This window comes from Lynx canadensis, chromosome D1 (assembly GCF_007474595.2).
Source record: "Lynx canadensis isolate LIC74 chromosome D1, mLynCan4.pri.v2, whole genome shotgun sequence".
Classification (NCBI taxonomy): Eukaryota; Metazoa; Chordata; class Mammalia; order Carnivora; family Felidae; genus Lynx; species Lynx canadensis.
The window spans coordinates 58,165,184-58,192,175 of record NC_044312.2 but is presented as its reverse complement, the minus strand read 5'-3'; the positions used below and the strand labels follow the sequence as shown (position 1 = coordinate 58,192,175).

Genomic DNA, 26,992 nt, shown 5'->3' with positions numbered 1-26,992 from the left:
GGTTTGCTATGGGAACACATAAGAGTGGTACCTAATTTAACCTGAGGAATCAGGGAGGGCTTCCTGGAAGAACATGAGCTCAGTCTTAAAAATAAGTAGGAGTTGCTCACATTAATCATGTGGGGTGAAGACTCTGCAAGGAGGGGAAACCTCCTGGGTGAAGGTAGGAAGACACTGAGATGCAATTGGGAAACTTAGGAGTTTTTTATTTTTATTAAAAAAAAAATTTTTTTTAACCTTTATTTATTTTTGAGACAGAGAGAGACAGAGCATGAACGGTGGGGGAGGGGGGGCAGAGAGAGGAAGACACAGAATCAGAAACAGGCTCCAGGCTCTGAGCCGTCAGCCTAGAGCCTGACGCGGGGCTTGAACTCACGGACCACGAGATCGTGACCTGAGCCGAAGTCGGACGCTTAACCGACTGAGCCACCCAGGCGCCCCAAGGAGTTTTTCAATCATGGGGTCTAAGGTAGGGGATGAGGGACCATAAGACCTGAGAAGTAGGTAGGTCTAAATCAGTCCTTTTTAAAAGATACCATTTATTGGAGCACCTGGGTGGCTTAGTTGGTTAGGCGGTTGACTTTGGCTCAGGTTGTGATCTCATGGTTTGTGGGTTTGAGCCCCACATTGGGCTCTATGCTGACAGCTCGGAGCCTGGAGCCTGTTTCAGGTTCTGTCTCCCTCTCTGTCCTTGCCCCTCCCCTATTTGTGCTCTATCTCTCTCTCCCTAAAAATAAGCAAACATTAAAAAAAGATACCGTTTATTAAGTAACTACTATATACCCTGAAGTGTGACTGCTTACTGCCCTTTCAACTGCAACCAGCAGCTTGGGGAGTTAATCAGCATGGTCCAGCAAAGTAGCTTGTGCTGAACTTGCCATGGAGGTGGGCTGCTCTTTATGTTTAAATTGAGATTTGGTCTTTCACGTGTCTCTTCTGTCTCTCTGAACTGTAAATTCCTTGAGGGCTGGGACTGTGTTTTCTGTTTTGTTGGTGTCTTTGCTGAGAGTGATTTAATTAGTACTTTGCATACAGCAGGTGCTTAATAAGTGTTTCATTCTGTAAAGCATGCCAGTAGGATACCAGGAGCATGATTACCTCCAATTTATAGTATAATAATGCTCTATTGGTATGCATTACTCAACCTTTTTTAAAGATACCATTTATTGGGTAACTGCTGTATACCAGATGCTGTAACTACTAGGTACCAGGCTTTAAAAGCATTATTCTATTTTATAATATTATAGTATACTTAACACAATGAGCACTGAGTGATGTATAGAATTGTTCACCTGAAACTAACATAACACTGTAAGTTAACTATATTGGAATTGAAATTTAAAAACTTAATAAAAAAAAAAGAAAGTAAAAAAAAATAAAAGTGTTACTCCATTTTATAACATTATAAATAGTGTATTTTATTCAATCCTCAGATATCCTAGTTATTAAAGGCCCTGTCTGAGGACTCTAAGACTCAGAGAGATTAAATAACTTGCCTAATTGGCTAGTAATTTCCAGAGCCAGCATTTGAACCAAGGTGGTCAGAACCTATGTGATGTCTATGCTATTTCCATTTCATATAAATTTATTACTTCAAGCATCACAAGAACTTTAGGTGTTACAGGTGAAGAAACTGACACCTAGAGAGGTCATTCAATGTCATTTAGTGACTAAGCAGACAGGATTTGAGTCCAGATTTTCTTTGGCTTCCATCTAAGTATAGTGTTCTTTATGCAGTACCAGGCTGTGACTTTTGGCCATCCTAGTCAGGGCCAGGCCTTCTGTCTGGTGTGTGTCTCTTGAGTATGTCACATTGAGTTATAAACATAGTCACTTGATTTCTGTGCACCTCATAAACTCAGTATGGACTGTCCAGAGTACCATCACCAAATCATTCAGGTCCCCAGGTATAAATTAAAAAAAAATTTTTTTTAACGTTTATGTATTTTTGAGAGACAGAGACAGAGCGCAAGTGGGGGAGGGGCAGAGGGAGAGGGAGACACAGAATCTGAAGCAGGCTCTAGGCTCTGAGCTGTCAGCCCAGAGCACGACTCAGGGCTCGAACCCACGAACCGATGAGATCATGACCTGAGCCAAAGTCAGACCCTTAACCGACTGAGCCACCCAGGTGCCCCCTCAGGTGTAAATTTTTAAATTTTCATCACCAGAATTTTTGGAAGCTAAATATGCTGCAGGCATATTTGCCTTTTCATTTGAGGATTAGGATGGTACTATTCCTTCCCAATTTTCCCACCTGGAAAATGCCACCTATTAGGCAGATATTATCACTTTCACACAGAATCCAGAGGAGAGAGCCTGGGCTTGGGGCCACAGACCCAGCTTCCAGCCATGGTTAGACATAAAGTGGTTATCTTTGCCATGTCCTTACTATTGTGACTGTAAACAAGTCATTTCCCCCTTCTGGGTTTCAGCTTTCCCCTTGGTTAAAATTAGGGAGGGAAAGAAAGAGGGACTGTATTGTTTCTGAGATCCCTTGCAGTTACAGCAGCCTGTCATTCTAATCTGACTCCTTTCGCTATCTGCCTGTTCCCAGCAAAGCTTCCTAGTAACCTTGGGCAAGTGAGGTACTTTCAGAGGATCTCAGTTTTCTCTCTGTAAAATGGGGATAATAATGTAGACTTTTTTTTTACAAAAATGGTTTAGTAATATATCCCAGGGCCTATTTGGAAGGTCATAGTACAATCCTATAGGGATCTAAGAATGGCCACCCTGGGCCATCACACACTGAATACAGGTCAGTCACAGGAATGCCGAAGTTTGATGGTGGACACTAGTAGTCCATTCTCCCTGCTGCCTTTCTCCTATCTTCTCTTCCTTTCCTGCCTGACTCTCCTCCATGTGCAATTAGGGTGGGCTTCCCCAAACACAGCTCATGTAGATCCTTTGCACAATATCTTTGTTTTTTTAATTTTTAAAAAATATTTATTTTTGAGAGAGGGAGAGACAGAGTATGAGTGGGGAAGGGGCAGAGAGATGGGGAGACACAGAATCAGAAGCATGCTCTAGGCTCTGAGCTGTCAGCACAGAGCCCGATGTGAGGCTTGAACCCACGAACTGTGAGATCATGACCTGAGCCAAAGTTGGACACTCAACCAACTGAGCCACCCACGCGCCCCTGCACAATATCTTTAATAACTCCCCATGGTGGTCATAAGGGCATAAACTCAGGCAGTAGGGTTAGAAAGGAGGGGATGGATATGAGAAAGATTGTACAGGTAAAATTATAGGAACTGGTGACTGATATTATATGAAGGCAAGCTCTTGCTGGCTATGCTGTGCCCTGGCTCAGAACTGAAATATAATGTCACAGTGGGCTCCTGATAGTGTGGATCGGTCCAGGCATATCTAGGCCAACACAGAAAAGCAAGTGAGATGCCAAGAGGGATACTGGAATCAGCTTTTTTGGTTTTGTTTTGTTCCCCTAAAGTGACACCTTTGAAGAGCCTGGCATTTTCCCTGGTTATAAAAGCTTTCTAAAGGCTTCAGAGAAGCTCCTCCCCTCTCTGCTGGAAAATTTTAGCAGCTCCTCATTGCATTCCTACGTTAGCATTCTTCACAGCTCTGACTGCAGTGCTGAATGTCTTGATGAGAAGTCTGGATCATTGCATTTGGCCACGAATGTGGTAGGCTCTGAAAAAGAGACAAGCTCCTGTTCTTTGATGGTTGGTCTCTAGAGGTTGGCTTCTCACTCATAGCAAAGTCTAGGACCCTGGGGTGGCCACGACTGTTAAGAATTTTAGCAATGAGAAATTATAAGAGACTATATACATAATAAAGAAGTGGGGAAGACTTTCATCATAAAGATAGGAAATCCAGAAACTATAAAGGTTATAAAAAGAATTTTAGCAATGCAGAGGCTGCAGTGGAATCCCTGTATTGGGGGTCAGGAGGTCTGGGTTTTAGTACCTAGGATCTGCTTGCCTGGCTGTGTGGCTCTGGGGGACATGTTTAATTTCTCTGGGCTTCGTATTCTTCCTCTGCAAAGATGAAGAATTGGGACACAATTGTCTCTGAATGCTGTCCAGTTCTAAAATTCTAAACTTGTGATTCATTGCATGTTTTCTCTTTGCCAGGCCCTGTGCTAGATTGGAATATAAAAGTGAAAATAGCAATAAAAGTTTATATATATTCAGTGTTTAATTATGTGGCACAGATTGTATTAACCACCTTACGTAATGTTTTGTTCAGTTTTCAGAACATCCCTGTGAGATCAGGTCTGTCATCAGTATTACTGGTCTTGTGAAAGGATCATTTCTTGGTCTTCCTCCTACTCTCCTAGATTGGGCCTCTGCTATCTTGGACTGACCCAGGGAGCAGTGATGGGAGAGAATCATTCCAGGTGCTTCGCCAGGAACAGTTCTGCTGTAGCAGCTACTAGGCTGTTGGCTGTTAGATAGGGGTGACTTAAGACATGTAAATAGAGGGGTGCCTGGGTGGCGCAGTCGGTTAAGCGTCCGACTTCAGCCAGGTCACGATCTCGCGGTCCGTGAGTTCGAGCCCCGCGTCAGGCTCTGGGCTGATGGCTCAGAGCCTGGAGCCTGTTTCCAATTCTGTGTCTCCCTCTCTCTCTGCCCCTCCCCCGTTCATGCTCTGTCTCTCTCTGTCCCAAAAATAAAATAAAAAAAAAAAAAAAAAAAAGACATGTAAATAGAGATAGATTTTTGACCTTTTTCTTCAAAAAACTATTTCTTTTTTTTTTAAATGTTTATATTTTTGAGAGAAAGAGAGCACATGCCACATGCAAGTGTGCACACCTGTGAGTGGGGGAGGGGCAGAAAGAGAGGGAGGCAGGATCCCAAGCGGGCTCCTTGCTGACAGCAGAGAGGCTGATAATGGGGCTCGAACTTACAAACTGTGAGATCATGACCTGAGCCGAAGTCAGACATTTGACCTACTGAGCCACCCAGGCGCCCCTTAAAAAATCTATTTCTACCAAATAGTAGGACTTATCGTAAATGTTCAATAGTTAAGATGTGGTATTGGCTCAAGGACAGACAAATAGCCCAACAGAACAGAATAAAGAGTATAGAAACTGATCCATATATCTGTGGGCACTTAGATGACAAAAGTGACACTACCGTCCAATGGTGCTGAGTCAACTGGACTGGATGACTGTGAAAAAAAATTACTCTTTTTAAAAAAAAATTTTTTTTAAATATTTATTTTTGAGAGACAGAGAGAGGCATAGCATGAGCAGGGGAGGGGGAGAGAGAGACACACACAGAATCCGAAGCAGGTTCTAGGCTCTGAGCTGTTTGTTAGCACAGAGCCCGACACGGGGCTCGAACTCACGAACTGCAAGACCATGACCTGAGCCGAAGTCGGATGCTCAACCGACTGAGCCACCCAGGCACCCCGAAAAAAATTACTCTTGACTCCTATTTCATACAATACACAAAAATTACTTTAAGATGGATTGCAGATCTAAATGTAAATATTAAAATAATCTACAACTAGAAGATGACATATGAGAATATCTTCACAATATTAAGGTAGAGATTTCTTAAACAGGACACACAAATCACTATAACTGTAAAAGGAAGAATGAGTAAATTGAATTACATAAAAAATAAGAACTTCTACTCATCAAGGTGCACTATTAAAATATGAAAGGGAAGCTATAGGGAGGGAGCCGATATTTGCAGTATGTATATTTAACAAAGAATCATATCTAGAATATAGAAAGAATCTACACATCAGTAAGAGAAAGGCAGACAACCTAATCTAAAAAATGGGCAAAATACTTGAATAGGCATGTTACAAAAGAGAGTATCCAAATGGAAAGGTGCTCAGGCTCAATAGACCCAAAAGAACTGCAAGTTAAAACCCTAATTCATTACCATTTAATACCAACCAGGATGGCTAAAGCAAACCAGAAAACTCAACTACACTAAGTTTTGTGTTGGCAAGAATGTAGAGCAGTTAGAACTCTCATTCATCCTGGTGGGAGAAGAAATTGGAAACATCTTTGTAAAACTGAGAGTACTTATTAAAGATGAACATATGCATACTCTATAATTCAATAGTTCAGATTGTAGGTATTCATGATGTACTATTAATTATGGACATATGTTAGAAACAATCCAAATTTCCATCAGCTGTAAAAAGGATAAATTGTTGCATATTCATACAATAGACTACTAGAGCAATGAGAAGGAAAGAACTGCTATTTCACCAAATACATGATGAATCTAACAAATATAATGAATGAAAGAAGGCAGACATAAAAGATAACATAGCGTATCATTCCATTTACATTAATTTCAAGAACAGGCAAAATCATTCTATGGTTTTAGAAGTAAGAATAGTGGTCATTTATTTGAGGAGCACGAGCTTTTGGGGTGCTAGTAGTCGTCTATGTGTTATTCAGGATACTGATTATACAGGTATTTTCACTTTGTGAAAATTCATTGAGTTGTGTACTTATGCATTGTTTTCAGTATGTGTATTTAAAAATTTTTTTTAATGTTTTATTCATTTTTTGAGAGAGAGACAGAGAGACAGAGCGCAAGCAGGGGAGGGGCAGGGAGAGAAGGAGACACAGAATCCAAAGCAGGCTCCAGGCTCTGAGCTGTCAGCACAGAGCCCAATGTGGGGCTCGAACTCATGAACCGAGAGATCATGACCTGAGCTGAAGCTGGATGCTTAACCAACTGAGCCACCCAGGCACCACTTTAGTATGTGTATTATATTGCAATAAAACTTTTACTAAAAAAATTTTCTTAAAAATATAGTAGAGTTTAAGATTCTAGTTTTGAACTGACAAAAGATTAACTTTATTAAAAATTCAAAAAATATACAAGAGAAATAGCTAAAAAAGTCTCCTTCCCACTCCTATGCCCAAGCTATCCAGTTCCCTCACAGGGAGCCAATGATATTAGTATTTTTGTGCATCCTTCCAGACATATTTTTAATATATGAGCAAATAAATACGTATGTAATTACACACACACATGTGCGCGCGCACACACACACCCTTTTTTGGTATGCATGGCAATATTCTGAGCATGTTATCCTACAGTTTGCTTTTATCATTTATTTTAAAGACTTTTCCATATAGTACAGAAAGAAATTCCTATTCCTTCTTAAAGCTGCATAATGTATACTATTGTATGAATGTTCCATGATTTATTTAACAAGTCCCCCCCTCTTGATGGGGATTCAGGTTAAATTATTTCTGGTTGAGAAGATTTCTTGATCCTGATCTATGTTGGGTTAAATATCTATTTTCCCAGGCCTCATTTTAACTTTTTACCACAGCCTGCACAGGTTGATATGTAGTGGAGCAATACAAAAGGGTAAAGTAGAAATAATTTGTCTATTTCTTGGGGCGCCTATGTGGTTCAGTTGGTTAAGAGTCTGACTTCAGCTCAGGTTATGATCTCATGGTTTGTGGGTTCAAGCCCTGCGTTGGGCTCTGTGCTGACAGCTCAGAGCCTGGAGCCTGCTTTGGATTCTGTGTCTCCCTTTCTCTCTGTTCCCCTCCCCAACTAATGCTCTGTCTCCTTCTGTCTCTCAAATATGAACGAATGTTAAAATTTTTTTTTAATGAAAAAAAAGAAATAATTTGTCTATTTCTCAATTTTTTTTAAGAAAGATTGGGGGCTCCTGGGTGGCTCAGTTGGTTAAGCATCTGACTCTTGGTTTCGGCCCAGGTCATGATCTCGCAGTTCATGAGATCTAGCCCTGCATAGGGCTCTGAGCTGATGGTGGGGAGCCTGCTTGGGATTCTCTCTCTCTCTCTCTCTCTCTCTCTCTCTCTCTCTGCTCCTCCCTGTGTGCACACACTCTCTCTCTCTCTCAAAATAAATAAACTTAAAAAAGAAAAAGGAAGACTAAATGCAGAAATTGAAAGCTGCAGGGGCTGGAAGAGAACTAATCCTGGGTTTCCTTGCAATTGATTTAAGATTCTAATGAAAGCTAAGGATTCTTTCCTTCAGAAAAATATGCATGCTGGTAAAATTTTGCATATAAATTTTGGGGTTGATAGACCATTTGAAATTCCTCCATGGATTCTAGATTAAGAACCAAAAAACCCACCAATTTGAAAATTGGGAAACTAAGGGCCAGAGATGAGAGATGGTTTCATATCAAGTTAATTGCAGAAGATAGTCACTTGTATTTGTGTTAAAGGAATGCCAGCAATATTCCCTCTCCTTTTGTTGGCTGATGTCATAGCCCAGACTGGTAAGGGAAGCTACTCTTTCCTTCCCAAAGAAACTTCAATTTGAAGGTAAGGTAACCTAAGACAAAAATGGTAAATTTATTTGAAAGATTGATTTCTTTGATAACAAGATGGGATGATTAGAATTTTTTGTGTAATACTTTGATTTATTTTCTTTCTCCTTTTGTTTTTGGTTCAGCCCAAGAAGAAGAGAGGAAAAGTGGAAGTGAGACCCATTAATTTGGGAACAGATTATGAATATGGGGTTTTAAACATTCACCTGACTGCATACGACATGGCCGTGGCAGAGAGTTATGCCCGATATGTTCACAACCTCTGCAACCATCTATCCATTAAAGTTGAGGAAAGGTATGAAGGATGCCTTTGCATGGGATGTTTTTGGTGTGAGTGGCATGCTCTGCTTTGTCGTTAAATGAGGTTTTGAGGTATAATTTACATTTAGTAAAATTCATCCTTTTAGGTATATAGTTTACCACAATCAGAATGTAGAACAGTTCTATTAACCCCAAAATTTCCCCAGTGCCCTGGTGTAGTCAGATCCCAACCAACAATTGATTTGCTGTCCCTGTTGTTTTAATTTCTCCAGAACATCATGTAAATGGAATCATACGGTATGTAGCTTTTTGTGTCTGTCCTCTTTCACTTAGCATAATATGTTTAATATTCATCCATGTTTTTGCAAGTATTTTATTGCTGAGTAGTATTCCATTAAATGCTGGACCTTAATTGGTTTACCCATTCACCAGTTGATGTACATTTTCATTGTTCTCTAGTTTATTGGTAATTATAAATAAAGCTGTCATAAGCATTCTCATGCATATATCTTTTCTCCCGGATAACTACCTAAACCTGGGATTTGGAGATTGTATGGTGAATGTATGTTTAACTTCGTAAGAAACTGACGTCTGTTTTCCAAAGTGGCTGCACCATTTTGTTTTCCCACCAACAATGTATGAGAATTACAGTAACTCCTTTTCCTGGGCAGCACTTGGTATTGTCATTTTTTTCCCTAAAGATATATCTAATAGATATATAGTATTTCATAGTGAGTGGTCTTAATTTTCATTTCCCTAATAAATAATGATTTTGATATCTTTTCATGTGCTAATTTGGTGTATATTTGCTTTGATGACTGTCCATTTTTAAAATTGGGTTGTTTGTTTTCTTATAATTAAGTTATGAAAATTCTTTATCTATTTTTGGATACCAGTTCTTTTTCAGTATGCTTTGCAAATATTTTCTTCCTGTCTGTGACTTATCTTGTCATCTTCTTAGCTGAGTCCTTTGGAAGGCAGACTTTTTTCAAGTTTGATGAAGTTCAGTTTATTAATTTTTTTTTATTCATGCTTTTGGTGTCATATCTAAGGAAGTATTGTCTAACCCAAGATCACAAAGATATTCTCCTGTGTTTTCTTCTAAAGGTTCTATATTTTTAAGTTTTACTTTTAGGTCCATGATCCATTTTGAGTTATTTTTGTATATGGTATGAGATATGAATCAAAGTGTTTGTGGTTTTTTTTTTTTTCCATGTAAATAACCAGTTGTTCCAGCACCATTTGTTAAAAAGATTTTCTAGCTTTTATCAAATTGTCTTAGCACTTTTTGAAAGTCAGTTAACCATGTATGTGTGGGTATATTTCTGGACTCTCTTCTGTTACAGCGATGTATGTATTTATACTTATACCAATACCAGACTGTCTTGATTACTGTAGCTGGATTACTGAAACTACAACTTTTTTTTTTTTTTCAAAATTATTTTGGCTATCCTAGGTCATTTGGTTTTCCTTAAATGTTTTATAATTATAGTTTGTCGATTTCTACAGAAAGGAACCTGATGGGATTTTATTGGGATTGTGTTGAATCTGTAGGTCAATTTGAAGAGAATTGACAACTATTTTGATTCCTCTGATCCTTTAATGAGGTATATCTCCCCATTTATTTAGGCTTTCTTCGCCTGCTCTGGTTTTCATTTACTCTTTGGATTTGTTGGAAAACTGTAGGGGAAGAGAACTAACAATTACTGGCTATCTACTCCAGGCCAGGCACTTTACATATCTTATCTCTCAGGGTTTCAGAAGGTGTGAGATGCCCTGTAGTTTGCTTTAAATAACATTAAATCACATGGTGAGAGATTTCTTCCCTTTTTAACTCTCATTCATCCTAATTATGTCAAGGAGAGATTTTTTAGTGTGGTTCTGGTATGTTCTTAACACCACTGTAGCACCTCCTAATCTTTATAGCAGAGAAAGGACCTCAGACTCAAGAGTCTTTGGCTAGCAATCATGTCTAACGAGAATTTTATACCATTATTTTGTTTCTGTTGTACTTTTTAAAAGTAAGCTCTAGGCTCAGCATGGGACTTGAACTCATGATCCTGAGATTAAGAGTCATGTGTTCTGGGGCACCTGTCATGTGTTCTGTGGTTCAGTTGGTTGAGTGTCTGACTCTTGATTTCAGCTCAGGTCATGATCTCATGGTTCGTGAGTTGGAGCCCCACGTGGGGCTCTGCGCTGACAGCATGAAGCCTGCTTGGGATTCTCTCTCTCCTTCTCTCTGCCCTTCCCTCCGCAAAATAAATAAACTTAAAAAAAAAAAGTGTCATATATTCTACGGACTGAGCCAGCCAGGCACCCCCATTGTAATTTTTTTTTAACTTCTATGGATGGCAGCTGATACTGGTCTTCCATTTACAATAGTGATATAAAGTCAGGCTTACTGAGATATAGTTTAAATTCAGTAAAATTCACCCCTTTAGTGGACAATTTCTGAGTTTTGACAAATGACAGTATGTACTATCATCATCCAGATGTAGGACATTTACATTATCCCAGGAAGTTCCCTCCCACGTTTGTAGTCAGTCCCTCCTCTTAGCCCTAGTCCCTCACAACTAATGATCTGTTTTCTGCCCCTATAGTTTTTTTTAATACTTTTTTAAAAAAATGTTTACTTGGGGCGCCTGGGTGGCTCAGTCGGTTGAGCGTCCGATTTCAGCCAGGTCACGATCTCGCGGTCCGTGAGTTCGAGCCCTGCGTCGGGCTCTGTGCTGACAGCTCGGAGCCTGGAGCCTTGCTTCGGATTCTGTGTCTCCCGCTCTCTCTGCCCCTCCCCCGTTCATGCTCTGTCTCTCTCTGTCTCAAAAATAAATAAATGCTAAAAAAAAAATTAAAAAAAAAAGTTTACTTATTTTTGAGAGAGAGAGAACAAGTGGGGGAGGGGCAGAGAGAGAGAGAGGGAGACACAGAATCCAAAGCAGGCTCCAGGCTCTGAACTGTCAGCACAGAGCCCAACATAGGACTTTAACCCATGAACTGCAAGATCATGACCAGAGCTGATGTTGGAGGCTTAACCGTCTGAGCCACCCAGGTGCCCCTATAGTTTTTGCCTTTTCCAGAATGTCATATAAGTGGGATTATACAGTATTTTTCCTTTTGAGTCTGCTTCTTTCACTTAGGATAATGTATTTGAGATTGATCTATGCTGTTGCCCGTATCAGGTAGTTTGTTCCTTTTTGCTGCCGATTAGCATTTCATTGAGTGGATGCTTGTTTGTTTATCCATTCAACAGTTGAAGGACATTTGTATTGTTTCCTGTTTTGGGCAGTTATAAATAAAGCCACTATAAACATGTACAGCTTTTTGTGAGAACATGTTTTCATTTCTCTAGGAATTTGATTGCTGGGTCGAATGGTAAGGGCAGTGGATGTTTAAATTTATAAGAAACTTTCAAACTGTTTTCCAAAGTGGCTTTACCATTTTCTTACACATCAGCAACTTGAATTCCAGTTGCTCTACATCTCAAGTCTCTCTTTTATTTTTTTTTAAGTTTATTTATTTATTGAAAGAGAGAAAAAATGTGAGCAGGGGAGGGGCCGAGGGAGAGGGAGAGAGAGAATCCCAAGCAGGCTCCACGCTCACTGTGGAGCTAAATGCAGGGCTCAATCTTATGACTGTGAGATCATGACCGGAGCGGAATCAAGAGTTGGATGCTTAACCAACTGAGCCACCCAGGTGCCCCTCAAGTTTATTTTTTAAATAACTTTTTTTTTTAAATTTTTTTTAACGTTTATTTATTATTGAAAGACAGAGAGAGTCAGAGAGTGAGCAGGGGAGGGGCAGAGGGAGAGGGAGACACAGAATCTGAAGCAAGCTCCAGGCTCTGAGCTGTCAGCACAGAGCCCGACGTGGGGCTCGAACTCACAAACTGTGAGATCATGACCTGAGCCAAAGTCGGACACTTAACCGACTGAGCCACCCAGGCGCCCCTTAAATAACTTTTTAAGTGAACTGATTTAAAGAAAAATCATTTTGGTGGTTTGCCATTTATTGCCATATTATTTAAAGAATAATCATTTTGGTGGTTGGCCATTGTGGCAAGTAATACGTGGCCCGGTGTGTGGATATGGTAAAAATTATACTTTCTTACTCATTAGATAGCAGTATATTCCCATTTTACAAATGAGGAAACCAAGGCCCAGCAGGCCCAAAAGTCACAAAACCAGTAAGTGGCCTAGGTTTAACTCATTTCTGCCTGACTCCCAGTATTTTTAATCGTATAGGGTCTAATTTAAATTCTTAAGCTAAATTTGAACTTTTAAACCTTGGTAACGTGGAATATAACTGTGCTAAACATGCACTTGAAAAGATTGGATAATAACCTGTGACTTTAGCTCTCACAGCTAATAGTACTTCAATTGTTTTAGGCCTAAAGATGTGCTTTATCTTTTCCTGATGCCCCAGAGAGTTGGTTGCTCTTTCAGCACTTGACGCATACTTCTATCATGTCACTTAGTGCTTTGGGCCGTAATAATCTATTCATGTGTCAGCTGCCCTCCCTACTGACTAGTGGGAACTGTGTTCTTTTTTATTTCTTTAGCATCTAGCACAGGTCCTGCCACATGGGGGACATTAAGCCGTTGTTGAAAGAATGACAGGTTCTTGAACGTGACTGAACAATGCAAGTGTGTGGTGTATATGGTATACATTTCCTGAAGTTTAATGAAAGTGTCTTTAATTAATGAATTAAAATACTGATCGAGTCTATTCCTGCTGTATGGTTGGTATTGTATTAGACATCCTGACTGGAGGATACCAAGGAGAATGTCCCTGATTTTAGGGAGTGTGTGTGTGCACGCACGTGTGTGTGTGTGTGTGTGTGTGCGCGCGTGTACAACGTAATGTGGAAGGTGGTAAGTGAAGGATGAAATGCAATGTCAGTTCAAGGAGGCTGAACAGCATAATAATTTAGAACAATGCTTCCTGAAAGTGCCACTCTGCAAAGATATCAGAAGCTAATGCCAAAATGTACATTAGTGCTTTGCTTCCTTCATCAAGAAAGTCTCACTATTGAAAAAAAAAATGTTGGGTGAATTAAATGTTGGTGTGTTTAATGACTGTTGCATGCTTCTTATCTTGTAACGGACTGATAACAAGCAGTTTGTTCACCAGCAACTTAACTTGCCTATGGACCATACTTTGAGTAACAATTGGTTAAGAGTACAGGCTCTGGAATCAAACGGCTTGTGTTCAAATTCTAGTTCTACCAGTTGTTGGCAATATGACCTTCGGAAATTCTGAACCTCAGTTTCCTCATCTATCTAACTGGGATGATAATTTTCTTATTCCTTTAAGTTCTGAAAGTTAAATAAGAAAGTGTATGATAGCACTTAGCAGAGAGGCCAGAACATTGTAAACACTCTGTAAATAATATTGTTATTAACAGCTACGGAGAATATATTTTTTTTAGCTGGCAGGGATTAGGGGTAGCTTCTCAGAGGTTGTGGTGGCAAAGAGGCATTAAGTGTCATTTACAGAATGTTATCATACCTATAGTGGGTTAATTCCCTGAAATAGTGTTTTACATTTTTAGAAGGACTTTTTAAAAGGTGCTGTTTTTAAAACCTGGCTGTGGAAAGCTCTGGCTTCTTTTGAGTAAAGGCAGGAACGCAGTAGCATTTGTTGAGCACCTACTATCAGCCAACCATTCTGGCTTTTTTTGTATAATGTTGCTTGATTCCAAGAAGCACCTAAGCACCTAACACATAGTGAATCAAAGTATCAACTCTGTGGACAGACTGCTAGGGTTTTGCTCTGGTTCTGCAGCATTCTTATTGTGTGACGTTGGGAGTTTACTTAAACTCTGTATCTTGGTTTCCTCATCTGTAAAATGGAGTTAATACAAGTTCCTACATACAAAGGCTATAGTGAAAATTAAGGGAGATAATATATTTAAAGTGCTTATAACTGTTCCCAACGAGAGTTGGCTACTACTATTATTATTATTTATTAATATAATAGAAGCTTGCCTATGGTCATACATCTAATAAAAGGCAAGGTCTGGATTTGAATCCACGTTTTTTTCAAATTCTCAATTCTTTGTAATTGGTTCTACATGCAGCTTTCAGTGTGATCTTTCTAGAATGGAAATATTATCATGTTACTAGCATGCTTCAAATCCTTCTATGGCTTCCTATTCCTTTAGGATCAAAATGAAAGTTCCTCACATGGCTTGCTAGGTGCTCTATGGCCTGGGCTTGCTTCTGTTGCCTTAACTCATATTTCCCGTTCCGTCTTCCTCTCCCTCCAATTAACAGAGGCTTTGATTTTATCCCTTTCCACCTCAGGACCTGTGCATATGCTTGCTCTCTAAAGCTTAGAATACTCTTTCCCCTTTACTTAACTAACCCCTGCTTTTTTCTTAGCTTCTTCAGAGAACCTCATTAAATTAAGTCTTTATGTTAAATATTTGGGAGAAGTAAAGATTATATAACTTTCCTTTCATGGCACTCATTCCTTACCCTCGTAATTACTTGTCTCTTATTGGTCTTCCTTCTTAGACTCTAAGATCTATAAGGCAAGGACTTTCGATCTCCATTAGCAGTGTAACCCTAAGACCTTTCCCAGTACCTGACACATAGTAAGCACTGAATAAATATTCATTGACTTGGATTGAGTTTTAATAGTCATTGGCATGATTCTTAGAACAGCAGAATGAATGATGTGCTGCTTTTGCCTCTTTTCTAGCTCGTTTCTCCAAATAGCACAGAGCATAAAGAGATGTTCGTTTTCAGCAACTCCCTTCTCTGCATTGATTGAGGTTTTCAGACCATTGTATTGTTAGGCATTCTCACTGCCCAGCTTTTCAGAGATAAAATGATTTTCTTTTCTTCTGATTTTCATTTCATCGTGATCCATTTTTCCTCTGGGAGTGGTGGGGTAGGGCTCTGACCTTGAGATGGAATTGGGCAGGGGAGCAAAGTGCTGGCTTTTGTTCTATAAATGGTCTGCACTGCTGCAGCTGCAACTCACCCAGGAGGGGAGAGGAAGAAGGTCCTGCAGGTTTCTTAATCTGCCTGCCTCCCTTGCTGAGCAGCTGCCTGGAGATGGAAATCTTATTCATCTGGGAGCAGCTTCCAAGCCTGAAGCTGATGTAGCCCCTGTGCTTTGTGGAGACTAAAAGCATCACTCAGCGTCACTCTCTCTAACGCTACTTTTTTTTCTTTTTTTTTTTTTCCTTGAAGTCCACTTACATTGCTTAAAATGGAGGTATGATTTATATTTAGTGGAATCCATGGATTCTAAGTTCCCTAATACCCCAACAGGCTCCCTTGTGTCCTGTCTCAGGCAGTAAGAATGCTATCCTGAAGGTAGCATTATTTTGTCATTTTAGATTGACTTTTGACAATTATTTCATTTCTTCCCTTCTGCTTTCCCTGTCTGATCGTTCAAGTTATGTTTATTGCAGAAAATTTGTAAAATACAGAAAAGTGTAGACACTGAAGAAAAATTACATGTATTCTTACTACTCAAAGGCCTATTCTACCTTGAAATGACCAGAGTTCCCAGTATTTCTTTGTCAAAGTACGTCAAACTATGGTTTTTCTGTTGGTTTTCTCTGAGGGCTTATCAATAGCTGCTTCACTTTTTTGGAATGCTGCCTGGGCAAATGCCTACATGTTCATTCTTTATAACTTGATAAAATGCTACCTCACCTGTGAAGTCTTCCCTGAGCTCCCTTTCTCTCTCTTGTCCCTGTAATATTCAGTACATGACTATTATTGCCTTTTTCTTACTGTAGTGAAGATGTTTGTGTACTTTCTTGTCTCTCCAAAACACTTTTAGTGAGCTCCTTTATTTATTTATTTATTTATTTATTATTATTTTTTAATGTATATTTATTTTGAGACAGAGCAAGAGATAGAGTGCAAGCAGGGGAGGGGCAGAGAGAGAGGGAGACACAGAATCCGAAGCAGGCTCCAGGCTCTGAGCTGTCAGCACAGACCCCAACGCGGGGCTTGAACTCGCGAACCGTGAGATCATGAGCCGAAGTTGGACACTTAATCAGTTGAGCCACTCAGGCACCCCTTAGTGAGCTCCTTTAAAGGATAGGCTACATATTGCCCAGTAGTGTGCCTAGGACAAAACAGGCTTTGAGTAAATGTTTGTTGAATGAATGAATGAATGAATGAATGAGTGAATGAACAAATGAACTAAATCTTGTGAAGTAAGTGTTGAATAGAATGCATGCTCAGTGGTAGGAATGGACAACTCCCACTTTAGTTAGTCAGTCTTATTTGCAGAATGTCAAGGAAGAAAACTAGCGTTTTAGAATACTTTTCACTTTCCTGAAAGCTTTTGGAAGAGGAAGTCAGAGATTGTGCTAGAAAGTGGTAAGGAATGTTATTTAGGGAGGTTACCTGGAAGTTTGCAGTACCTAGCATTTACTCTTTATAAGGGCAAGGGAGTTGGCATTTGTAGTCATATTATGCCGGGCAAATTACTTATATAATCTTATTTAATCATTGCAACAACTCTATGAACTAGGTATCATTATTCTCATTTTGTAGCTGAAGACTCTGAGACTCAGAAAACTGAATTAATTGTCCAAGGTCAAATAGGTAATAAGGGGCAGAGCCAACATTTAAATCCAGGACTATCATGTCTCTAATCCACTTCCATTATTTCCATTATTCATTTCGTAGAGAGCCATGCCCCTTGCTATCAATTGATGAAGCTTTGTTTGGCATGAAAATTCAGGAATTCTATTGTTATTATTCCATTTATCTTCATTTTGATGACCTTTTTGACAAGATAACACTAATACCGTATTTCTGTGTAGCCATTGGTCCTATTTTATCACCACACCTAATCTTCACACATCTATTAATTTAGACCTAGATTATAATCCCCTTTATTGTGGAATAAACTGAGGCCGACAGAGACAAGTAACTTGCCTTAGTAAATATTGCTAATAAGCTAGAGGGCCAAGATTTGACCCTAAATCCAGTGTTCTTTTCACTGCAGCATGTAGATCTGCTGAAGCTTATTATAGCAAGCATAGTCTCTACAACAGTATTTCTCAAGCTGGGGACATTTAATAATGTCTGGAGATAATTTTTTTTACTAAAAAAATTTTTTTAATGTTTATTTTTGAGGGAGAGACAGAGAGCAAGCAGGGGAGGGGCAGACAGAGAAAGGGAGACACAGAATCTGAAGCAGGCTCCAGGCTCTGAGCTGTCATGTCAGCACAGAGCTCGACACAGGACTCACGAACCGTGAGATCATGACCTGAGCCAAAGTCAGACATTTAACCAACTGAGCCACCCAGGTACCCCTGGAGATAATTTTTATTGTCACCATTTCAGGGGGGTACTGTTGGCATCTTGTGGGTAGAGATTAGGGATACATAGGCCAGCCCCCCCGCAACAAAGAATTATTTGGTCTAAAATGTCAATAGTGCTGAGGTTGAGAAATTATGCTCTTTTAAAACAGTTGGGTTTCATGCCTCATTTCTCCAGAAGAGGTGAAATACCCAAGGTTAGCCTCCAAAGTGATGAGGTCAATTCTTTTAGAATTGGCTTTTCTTTAGTAGCAGTGAATAGTTATTAATCACCAGATTTTATTCAATGTTCTATCAGGCAAGAACTAGGGATGCAAAAGGCATTAGAAGGTCTATCAGGCAAGAACTAGGGATGCAAAAGGCATTAGAAGGTCTGTTCCTTCAGGGAGTTTAGAGGTTTCTGGAGGAGGTTTAAGAGGATCTGCTTACTTTACCCTGGTTGCAGATAAACTGCCCTAGATTCCAGGAGTCACTGCATTGCAGGAGTGGCTGTACTCAGGGACCACCCTGATTCAAGTGGTGCTGCTGACTTAAAGGAACCCTCCTCATAGCTGACTCTTCCTTCCCATAGTTATGCGATGCCCACCAAAACCATGGAGGTATTGCGGCTGCAAGACCAAGGCAGCAAAATGTTCTTGGACTCAGTTCTTACCACCCATGAGCGAGTGGTTCAGGTAGGCACTCTGGGAGAAACTTGAAATGTATTTGCTTCTCCTGGTTCTTCTTCTATTTTTTTCTCCTTCTACCATGCCCTTCTCTTCCTGTTGCCTGCCCCCTGAAATGACGATGTTCTCCAGCGTTTAGTTCTTGATCCTTCCATCTCTCCTTGTGTAATACCTTCCCTCTATGCAATCTCACTCATTCCCCGGGTCTCAGTGGCCATCATAACATACCGACAACCCCCTGATACATATCTCCCAGTCCTGATGGGTTATATACTAATAACCCCTAGATAACATCTCCAGTCCTGATCTCTCCATTGAGCTTCAAACCTGATATCCACTTATTTACTGGACTTCTCCACTGGGATATTCCACAGGTGTCCTACACTCAGCATATATAAAACCAATTGTAGAGGAACTGATGTTTTGCTTTTTAAAGTTTATTTTTTTAGGGGTGCCTGGGTGGCTCAGTTGGTTGAATCTGTGACTTTGGCTCAGGTTATGATCTTGCGGTTTGGGGGTTTGATCCCTGCTTCCAATTCTGTTTCCCTCTCCCTCTGCCTGGGGGTTTGATCCCTGCTTCCAATTCTGTTTCCCTCTCCCTCTGCCCCTCCTCTGTCACACTCTATCTCTCTCTCTCAAAAGTAAACACTAAAAAATTTTATTAAGTTTATTTTTTTTAATTTATTTTGAGAGCGAGAGGGAGCTTGTGAGCAGGGGGAGGAGAGGGAGGGTGAGAGACAGGGAGAGAGGGAATTCCAAGCAGGCTCCCTGCTGTCAGTGCAGGACCTGATGTGGGGCTTGATCTCAAATAGTGACATCATGACCTGAGCCGAAATCAAGAGTTGGAGACTTAACCAACTGAGCCACCCAGATGCCCCCTAACAGCTTTATTGAGAATTGTATTCATATACAATTTACCCATTTAACATGTACAATTAAATGGGTTTTAATATATTCACAGTTAGGCAACCATCACCACAATTTTAAACAATTTCATTACCCCGAAAGGAAACTCTACCCATTTGCAGTCACTCCTCCTTCCCTGTCCCCCCCAGCTCCTGGCAACCACAAATCTGTTTCTGCCTCTATGATATTACCTCTTCTGGACATTTCATTTAAATGGAATTATACAATATATGGCCTTTTCTGTCTGGCTACTTCCACTTAGCATGTTTTCAAGGTTCATCCATGTTGTAGCTGGTATCAATGCTTCATTCCTTTGTATTGCCAAATAATATTCCCATGTATGGACATCACCCCTTTCTGACCCACTCAAGAAGTATATCAACAAGACGTATATATTCCATAATATATGTTCCATAATATAACATTCCGTAACAGAATGTTAAGGTAGTAACACCTTAAATCTATTATGCTAACTTTAAAAATTAAGTACTTAACAATCTTTAGTTCTTTAAATATTATCAGAAATAAATTATTTGAGATACAGATCTTAAGAAAGATCTATCTTGCCACTGAGGCCCATAGGATAAAGTTTGATCTCTTTAGTGCCTAAATACCTTTATGATTCTCTTCCTGCTTTTCCTCTTCTCACCCCATTCATTCCAGCCATACATGGAACTCATTTTAATTCCCTAGTACTGTGTGATGCAACACACTTTACTGATTTCTTCTGCTTTGAAAACCCTCCCTATTACTGCTGAATTCTCCTAGTTTACTCCTGTTTTTCTTCAAGACTCCACCTAGAAGTTACCTTTTTTTGGAAGCTGTCTTTGACCTCCTTAGGTTAGGAGATATTTGTCTTGTGGGTTCCTGCAGCCCCCTGCATGCCCTTCTACTACACATCTGATTTGCCTCTGGATTCTCCGCACAGGGTCTGACACTAGTCCAGTCTATGTGGGTACACCTGAGTGGAATCAGAAAGTCATCCTGGACTTGATAACCTCTTGGTCCAGTTATGACATCCATTGTCTGCAGGAGCAGACACTAGCCATGACTACTATGTTGGCAAGCAGACACTTTGATGGCAAGAGGAATCCTGTAGAGGTTGGCTCTGAAACTGGCTCTGGGTGTTAATCCTCTACCCAAGGGCCCTGTAGCTCTGCTGAAGCTGACATCTGAGCCCCTGCCATGTCTGCCCAATCACCTGGCTTTCAGTGCTCTCTCTTAGAGCATCTTCTTTCCTTTGCAGATCAGCGGTTTGAGTGCTACATTTGCAGAGATTTTCTTGGAAATAATCCAAAGTAATCTTCCTGAAGGAGTCAGATTGTCAGTGAAGGAGGTATGTGCTAGTTTGAGAAGAGGCCCCCTGGTGGCCCACCTGTGTTCAATATGGATAAGAGCATCTGGCTTTAGAAACAAGACAGAAATGTGGGTAATTTAGCCCAGATAATAAACAGGAAAGGTTTGCAGACTGGTATAACTGTGGTCATTATCCTGCCTCTTCCAATGGATCAGGGATGATCCTTTATGGACCACAGGAGCAGAACTCCATCACAGTATCCTGGTGTTAGGGGTGAACCCATAGTTGTGTGCAGAAATAACATGATTTAAGATTACATACAGTCTAATTAATCAGAACACAAATAAGGAAATGTACTTTAAAGAAGAGTTTCCTGGACCTTTAAGGCTTGACTGTAGCCTGACTGAAGAATGCCAATCAGAAGGAAATTTGGCATGCAAAACTTAGAAAACATTAGGAACTTCAGCCTAAATACTGAGTATTTGGGTCCATATGCCAAGACAAGCCTTGTTATGACACAGATACATCAGGTCATTTTAGACTGATGCAATTTGCTGTATCCAGCTCTCCTTGTTCTGAGTCCATGCTTGTTAATTCTCTTCTTGTTATTCAGGTTTCACACAGATCTGTATATAGGAGAAAATGTGCTGGTCATGCTGACTTAAATATTCCAGTCCTTATCTCTTTCCTATTGTAGATGGAGAATTTGGGCATTGCCTCTCTTTAAATGCTTCTAATGATATACTCAGCATTCTGACATTAATTCTTTATATGTCTGTCTTCTCTCACCAGACTTAAGTTCATTTAAGGCAGGGAGGAAGTCCGATTCAACTTAGAATCCCTAGTATCTAATATAAGTCTCATGAAAAGTTAGTTGAATCTGAATCATTCTCTACAGAGCTGTCTGATGGCTTTTTTTAACGTGTATTTATTTATTTTTGAGAGAGAGAGTGTGAGCAGGGGAGAGGGACAGGAAGAGTGGGAGAGGATCCCAAGCAGGCTCCATGCTCAGCACAGAGCCTGACTCAGGGCTTGATCCCACAAACTGTGAGATCATGACCTGAACCAAAATCAAGAGTCATATGCTTAACCGAGTGAGCCACCCAGATGCCCTGCTTTTTTTTTTTTTTTTTTTAATGCTGTGTATGTATGAATAACTGAAAGCTCTGTAGTAATTCTCACTTACTTACTTTTTCTTCTCCCCAGCACACTGAAGAAGACTTCAAAGGAAGGTTCAAAGCTCGGCCAGAACTGGAAGAACTGTTGGCTAAGTTGAACTAGCTCATTGCAAACCCTTTCAAGCCAGGACTGGTGATATTGAGTGCCAAGGGGAAGAGCTTCCTGGGTGGTCAAAATTAAGAAGATCCTTTAGATATTGTAACTACCCATCCCCATTAGCCAGGAATGCCTCCTCTCTTATATGGAGGAGTGTTGCCGATTACCACTTTCCTTTGAGCCAACCTAAGACATCCTTCATCTAATAAAAATCTGCAGCTGGTGGACATGTGCGTATGTGAGAAGTCCATCCATCCTGTGGAGTATCTTTTATTTTTTTATTTTAAGATTTTATTTTTAAGTAATCTCTATACCCACCCAGCAGCGTGGGGCTTGAACTCACAACCCCAAGATCAAGAGTCATATGCGCCACCAACTGAGCCAGCCAGCTGCCCTGTGGAGTATCTTTAAGGGATTCTATTTTCTCTTTAGCACAAAAACATACTTCCCTTCAATATTTCTCCAGTTAGAGTGATCTCATTCTTTAAAGCAATCTGGCATTGAGTCTTTTAGTGAAACAGAGGATCATAAGTAAACTTGGGTAGAAGGAATAGGGACGGGGCTTTTGGTTTTGCTTATGAAAAAAGCTCTCCAGATAGAAACAAGGTCTGTCCATAGTGAAAAAAATTGCTTTGTGGGGCAGTGAGTGACTTGTCATATTCAGGCAGATGTTACATAACTGCTAATTAGGGTTACCTGGAGTGGGTTTAAACAAAGAATTAAAGTTGATTTTGGTCAGGGGTCAGAAAACTACTGCTTGTGAGCCAAGCCCCACTGACTGCCTGCTTGTTTATTTGTTTTACTGTTTGTTTGTTTCTTTCTTTCTTTATTTAGAGAGCATGAGTGGGGTAGGGGCAGAGAGAGGAAGAGAGAGAAAGAGTGGGAATCCCAAGCAGGCTCTGCGCTGTGAGTGCATCTGACACAGGGGCTCAGTCTCATGAACTGTGAGATCATGGCTTGAGCTGAAATCAAGAGTTGGATGATTAACCAACTGAACCACCCCGGCACCCCACGCTTTTTTTTTTTTTTTCTTTTTTTAAGTAATTCATTGAGGTGAAATTCACAAACCACAAAATTAACCATTTTAAAGCAAACAATTCAGTGGTATTTAATGCATTCACAATGTTAGACAACTACCACCTATATCTAGTTCTAAAACCCCATTGCCTATTTATTGGAACAGAGCCACGGTCACTCATTTACATGTCATCTATGGCTGCTTTCACACTGGCAGCTGAGTAGTTGCGACACAGACTGTAAAACCAAAACATTCATTATGTGTCCTTTATAAAAACAGTCAATCCCTGATCTAAGTCACTGATTCTCAAACTTAAGTGTGTATCAGGATCACCTGGAGGGCTTTTTTAAACATAAATTGCTGCTCTTACCCCCAGATTTTCTGACTTAGTAGATCTTGAATAAGGGCCTATAATTTGAATTTCTTACACATTCCTAGGTGATGCTGATGCTACTGGTCCAGGGTTAACTTTTTGTTTTAACGTTTATTTTTGAGAGACTGAGCAGGAGATGAGCAGGAGAGGGCAGGAGGGGGGCAGAGAGAGGAAGACACGGAATCTAAAGCAGGCTCTGGGCTCTGAGCTGTAAGCACAGAGCCTGACTCAGGGCTTGAACTCATGAACCATGAGATCATGACCTGGGCCGAAGTTGGATGCTTAACTGACTGAGCCACCCAGGCCCCCCCAGGATTACCTCTTTGAGAACCATTAGTCTAAGTGACCTCTAATGTTTTTCCTATTTTGAACATTAGTTCGTTCATACTTTTGTACATAATAGCTATCATTTATTGAGCTAGACCCTGCTCAAGGTACTAAATGAGCGCTAATCCTTACACCAGTCTTTTAGGGTGTGTATAGGAGTGTGCATGTGGATGGGTATCTGTGTATGTGAAAAGGTTATGTGTGAGTGGTGTGTCTGAGTATGCATGAGTGTATCTCACATTTACTGAGCCCTCATTATATCTATGTACTTTATAAAGATTATCCTTGAGATTGATAGTATTCCAGTTTTATACATGGAGAAACTGAGGTTTGGAGAGATGAAGTGACTTCCTTTTCCTGAAGGGTCACATAGCTAATAAGTGGCAGATCTTTCTCCTTGCTTCTTGTGGGATACTCCTACACAGAGGTCTGTGGGAGCCCAGAGCAGTCTTAGCATTGCAGGTACTTTTCTGAAACTCAACAGTTTCAGTCCTGATGTTATTATGGTTTCTTTGCCTTGGTCTCTAAAGGCAGTAAGAAGAAACTCAAGATTTCCTTCCAAGGTATGACCCTAAGGGGTCAAGAGAGCAGATACCCTCAATTAAAATGCTTCACTGAATTCCCATTGGAGGTTCAGCAGGCTAGTACTTCCAAGTGAACCCCACTGGGAGTGTGGGCAGAATTTTTTAGGTGAAGACTGGTATTTTGGTTGTAGAATTATTCATTGCTGAGTCTCCTTTAGAGAAGATAAAAGAGAAGTTGCTAACAATGAGTGTAAATTTGGGGGATGTATAGTGACATGAAGATAAAAAGATGAATAAACACATGTTTGCAAACACACACACACTGTCCCCATATCTATCATATGGACTCCATTTAGGAACCTGGAAAACAGCATTTCTTTTCAGTTTCCCACTTTTCCTTGTTATTGATTTGTGGAAGCAGGACACAGGATTTCATAAATTGAGAAGATATTAGAGCTGAAGAACATTAGGACCCAGCCAGCCTAACCCTCTCTTTTAGCAGGTGTGGGTTAGGGGCCAAGGAAAGGCAGTGCTTTACCCAAGGTCACTGGGCACCTCATTGGCAGAGCTGGGAGCAGGATTTAGATCTCTTGATTCCCAGTCCATCCCTTTCCATTACATCATGGAGGGATGAGTCAGGCTTATCTCGTAAATAGGAGGCAGCTGGGTTCTGTCACCTTGGAGTCTTATGTCACTGACCTCGTTGATTTTTCCTCTTGCCAGAGTCAAAGAGCTTTTGTTACTCATTAGTCTGCCCTGAAATAAGTGGAAATTGCTCCTAATGTCTTATCCTGGCAAGAAGGATGGGAGATATTCTGATTGCTAGAACCTCAGAGTTACGATGACAAGCTTCATTTGACTCTCTAGAGTGAGGCCCATAAGGAAATGGACTTTCCTAGAATCACATGGCAGTGAAATCAAACGGAATGCAAGTCTTCTGGCTCTAGGTTGAAAATACCTTGGCCACCCTCCCTGAGAAAACTTATTATAAAGGAAAGAGTCAGACAAACTTGGGCTATTCCTAGTTCCTGCACTTATTAGTCTTAAGGCCTCAGGTGAATTATTTTCACCTCATAAACCTCAGTTTTCTGATCTGTAAAGTGGAAAGAATCCCTTTAGCAGTTTGAGAGATGATGTATACAATGGGCTAGCAAGTGCTCAGTAAATGTTGGATTACCTTCCCTTCTAAACTTCTTCAGCATACTTTTTAAAGAGTTTTTTAGAGTTTTTTTAAGTATAACTTAAAAAATATATAGTAAAACAACCTATCTTAAGTGTATATTTGATCAGTTTAAAAAAATAGTCACCCCTAGAAGTACACTTCTAGCAAGATAAAGAATACTTCCATAACCCCAGAAAGTTCCTTGACATTCGTTCATTCTTCCTCAGAAGCAACCATTAATATCATTTCTAGTGCCACAGATTAGTTTTGCTTTTCTAGTATTACATATAAATATCACAGTATATACCCTTTTGTGTCTGATTTCATTTACCCTGTTTTATCCATGTTGTTGTGTCTATCAATAGTTCATCCCTTCAGCATACTTTTAGTTTTCAATGTCCTGGTTAGTGTTAAACTGTGCCCAGAACCACCGTGAAAACATGAGGGGTAGGCAGAAGAGACAAGATGAAAGATCAATGGATTGGGATTCAGAACATCTGGGTGCTAGTTTTGGCTCTATCAATACATAACCTTCGGGATGATCCGTTTTGGTCTTCATTTGAAAGATGAGATAATTGACCCAGCAGGGAAACCGACTTGTCCAAGGTCACTGTGTTAGCCAGTGAGAGCCAGAGATAGCTCCAGTTTACTCAATTCCTGGTCAGTGAGGAATATCACTGAGATTTTCAGAAATGAATCTTTATGTAGATCAGTAACTTTCAAGAAGGACTGAATGCCTGGATTGAATGGGCAGTCTTCCTAGGTAAGGCCAGCAAATTCCTTAGCTTCATGTTTTAGTCCCTTTCTTCTAGCTAAGGATGCCTTGTTCTGCTACCACAGAAATTGGCAGCTGGAAATTGGCAGCTGTGGATTCTGAGAGTGTTTTAGTTGCAGGTAAAGAAATGGAATCTGGACATTTTGGGCATTCAAACACTGTAGCAATGCTCAGAGACCCCTATTTCTAGGGTGTAAATTGTACCTAAGGAAAGAAAGCTCTCTGCGCAAGCACTAGGTATGTCTAGAACTAGACCTGCTGGAAAGGCAGTGCACACAGAATTGGCCAATGTGTCTTGTGCTGGTTTAATCTGTGCTTTGATATCTTTGTGCCATTTTTGTCTTCAAATGTCTGGTTTCCCTGGAGAATCTGAAATGACTCATTTAGTTCTTATAAATCCCCCTGGAATGACTTTCATTCCCAGTCATTTCAGATTTAGCTCACCATTTAGACAGAATGCCCAGGCTCTGAAAGATGCCTGAGCTCCAGAGAATGAAAACTCTTCAGAAGAAAGCTGCTGGAAAAGAATCCCTCCCACTTCTGCCAGCTTTAAGTCCCTGCTGGAGCAGAGTAGGGAACTCTATCATTCTATACAGCGGGCAGTGTAAGGTTTCAACCTGGACTGGCTCCAGTTCTCTTTAGATTTCTAGTCAGCAGCCCAAGGACTTAGCCTCGCAACTTTACCTGAGGAAGGGAGTGGGAGGCATCTCTTATTACTCATCTAGTAAAATGCCATTACAGTGCACCTTTGTCCTGAGCACAGGCCAAGTCCCCAGCTAAAGACCTTGCAGGGAAGGGCCAACTCTTGAGTCTGCCCTAGGCCTAGCCAAGGGTGGCATCCACCCAGCC

General features: G+C 40.4%; 1 protein-coding gene across 2 annotated transcripts in view; it reads left to right on the top strand.

Annotated features, from left to right (window-relative positions):
* MRPL48 (mitochondrial ribosomal protein L48) overlaps positions 1 to 22,193 on the top strand; it is a 53,125-nt gene extending 30,932 nt beyond the window's left edge. Inside the window, exons 5-8 of one of the 2 annotated variants that reach the window (XM_030331161.1) lie at positions 8,385 to 8,554; positions 18,393 to 18,495; positions 20,639 to 20,728; positions 21,896 to 22,193. In XM_030331161.1, the coding sequence (XP_030187021.1) occupies positions 8,385 to 8,554; positions 18,393 to 18,495; positions 20,639 to 20,728; positions 21,896 to 21,970 (438 nt within the window). In that variant the 3' untranslated portion in view covers positions 21,971 to 22,193. The remainder of the gene's footprint in view (positions 1 to 8,384; positions 8,555 to 18,392; positions 18,496 to 20,638; positions 20,729 to 21,895) is intronic. The other variant, XM_030331162.1, reaches the window with a different exon arrangement.
* Positions 22,194 to 26,992: the final 4,799 nt, after the last annotated feature.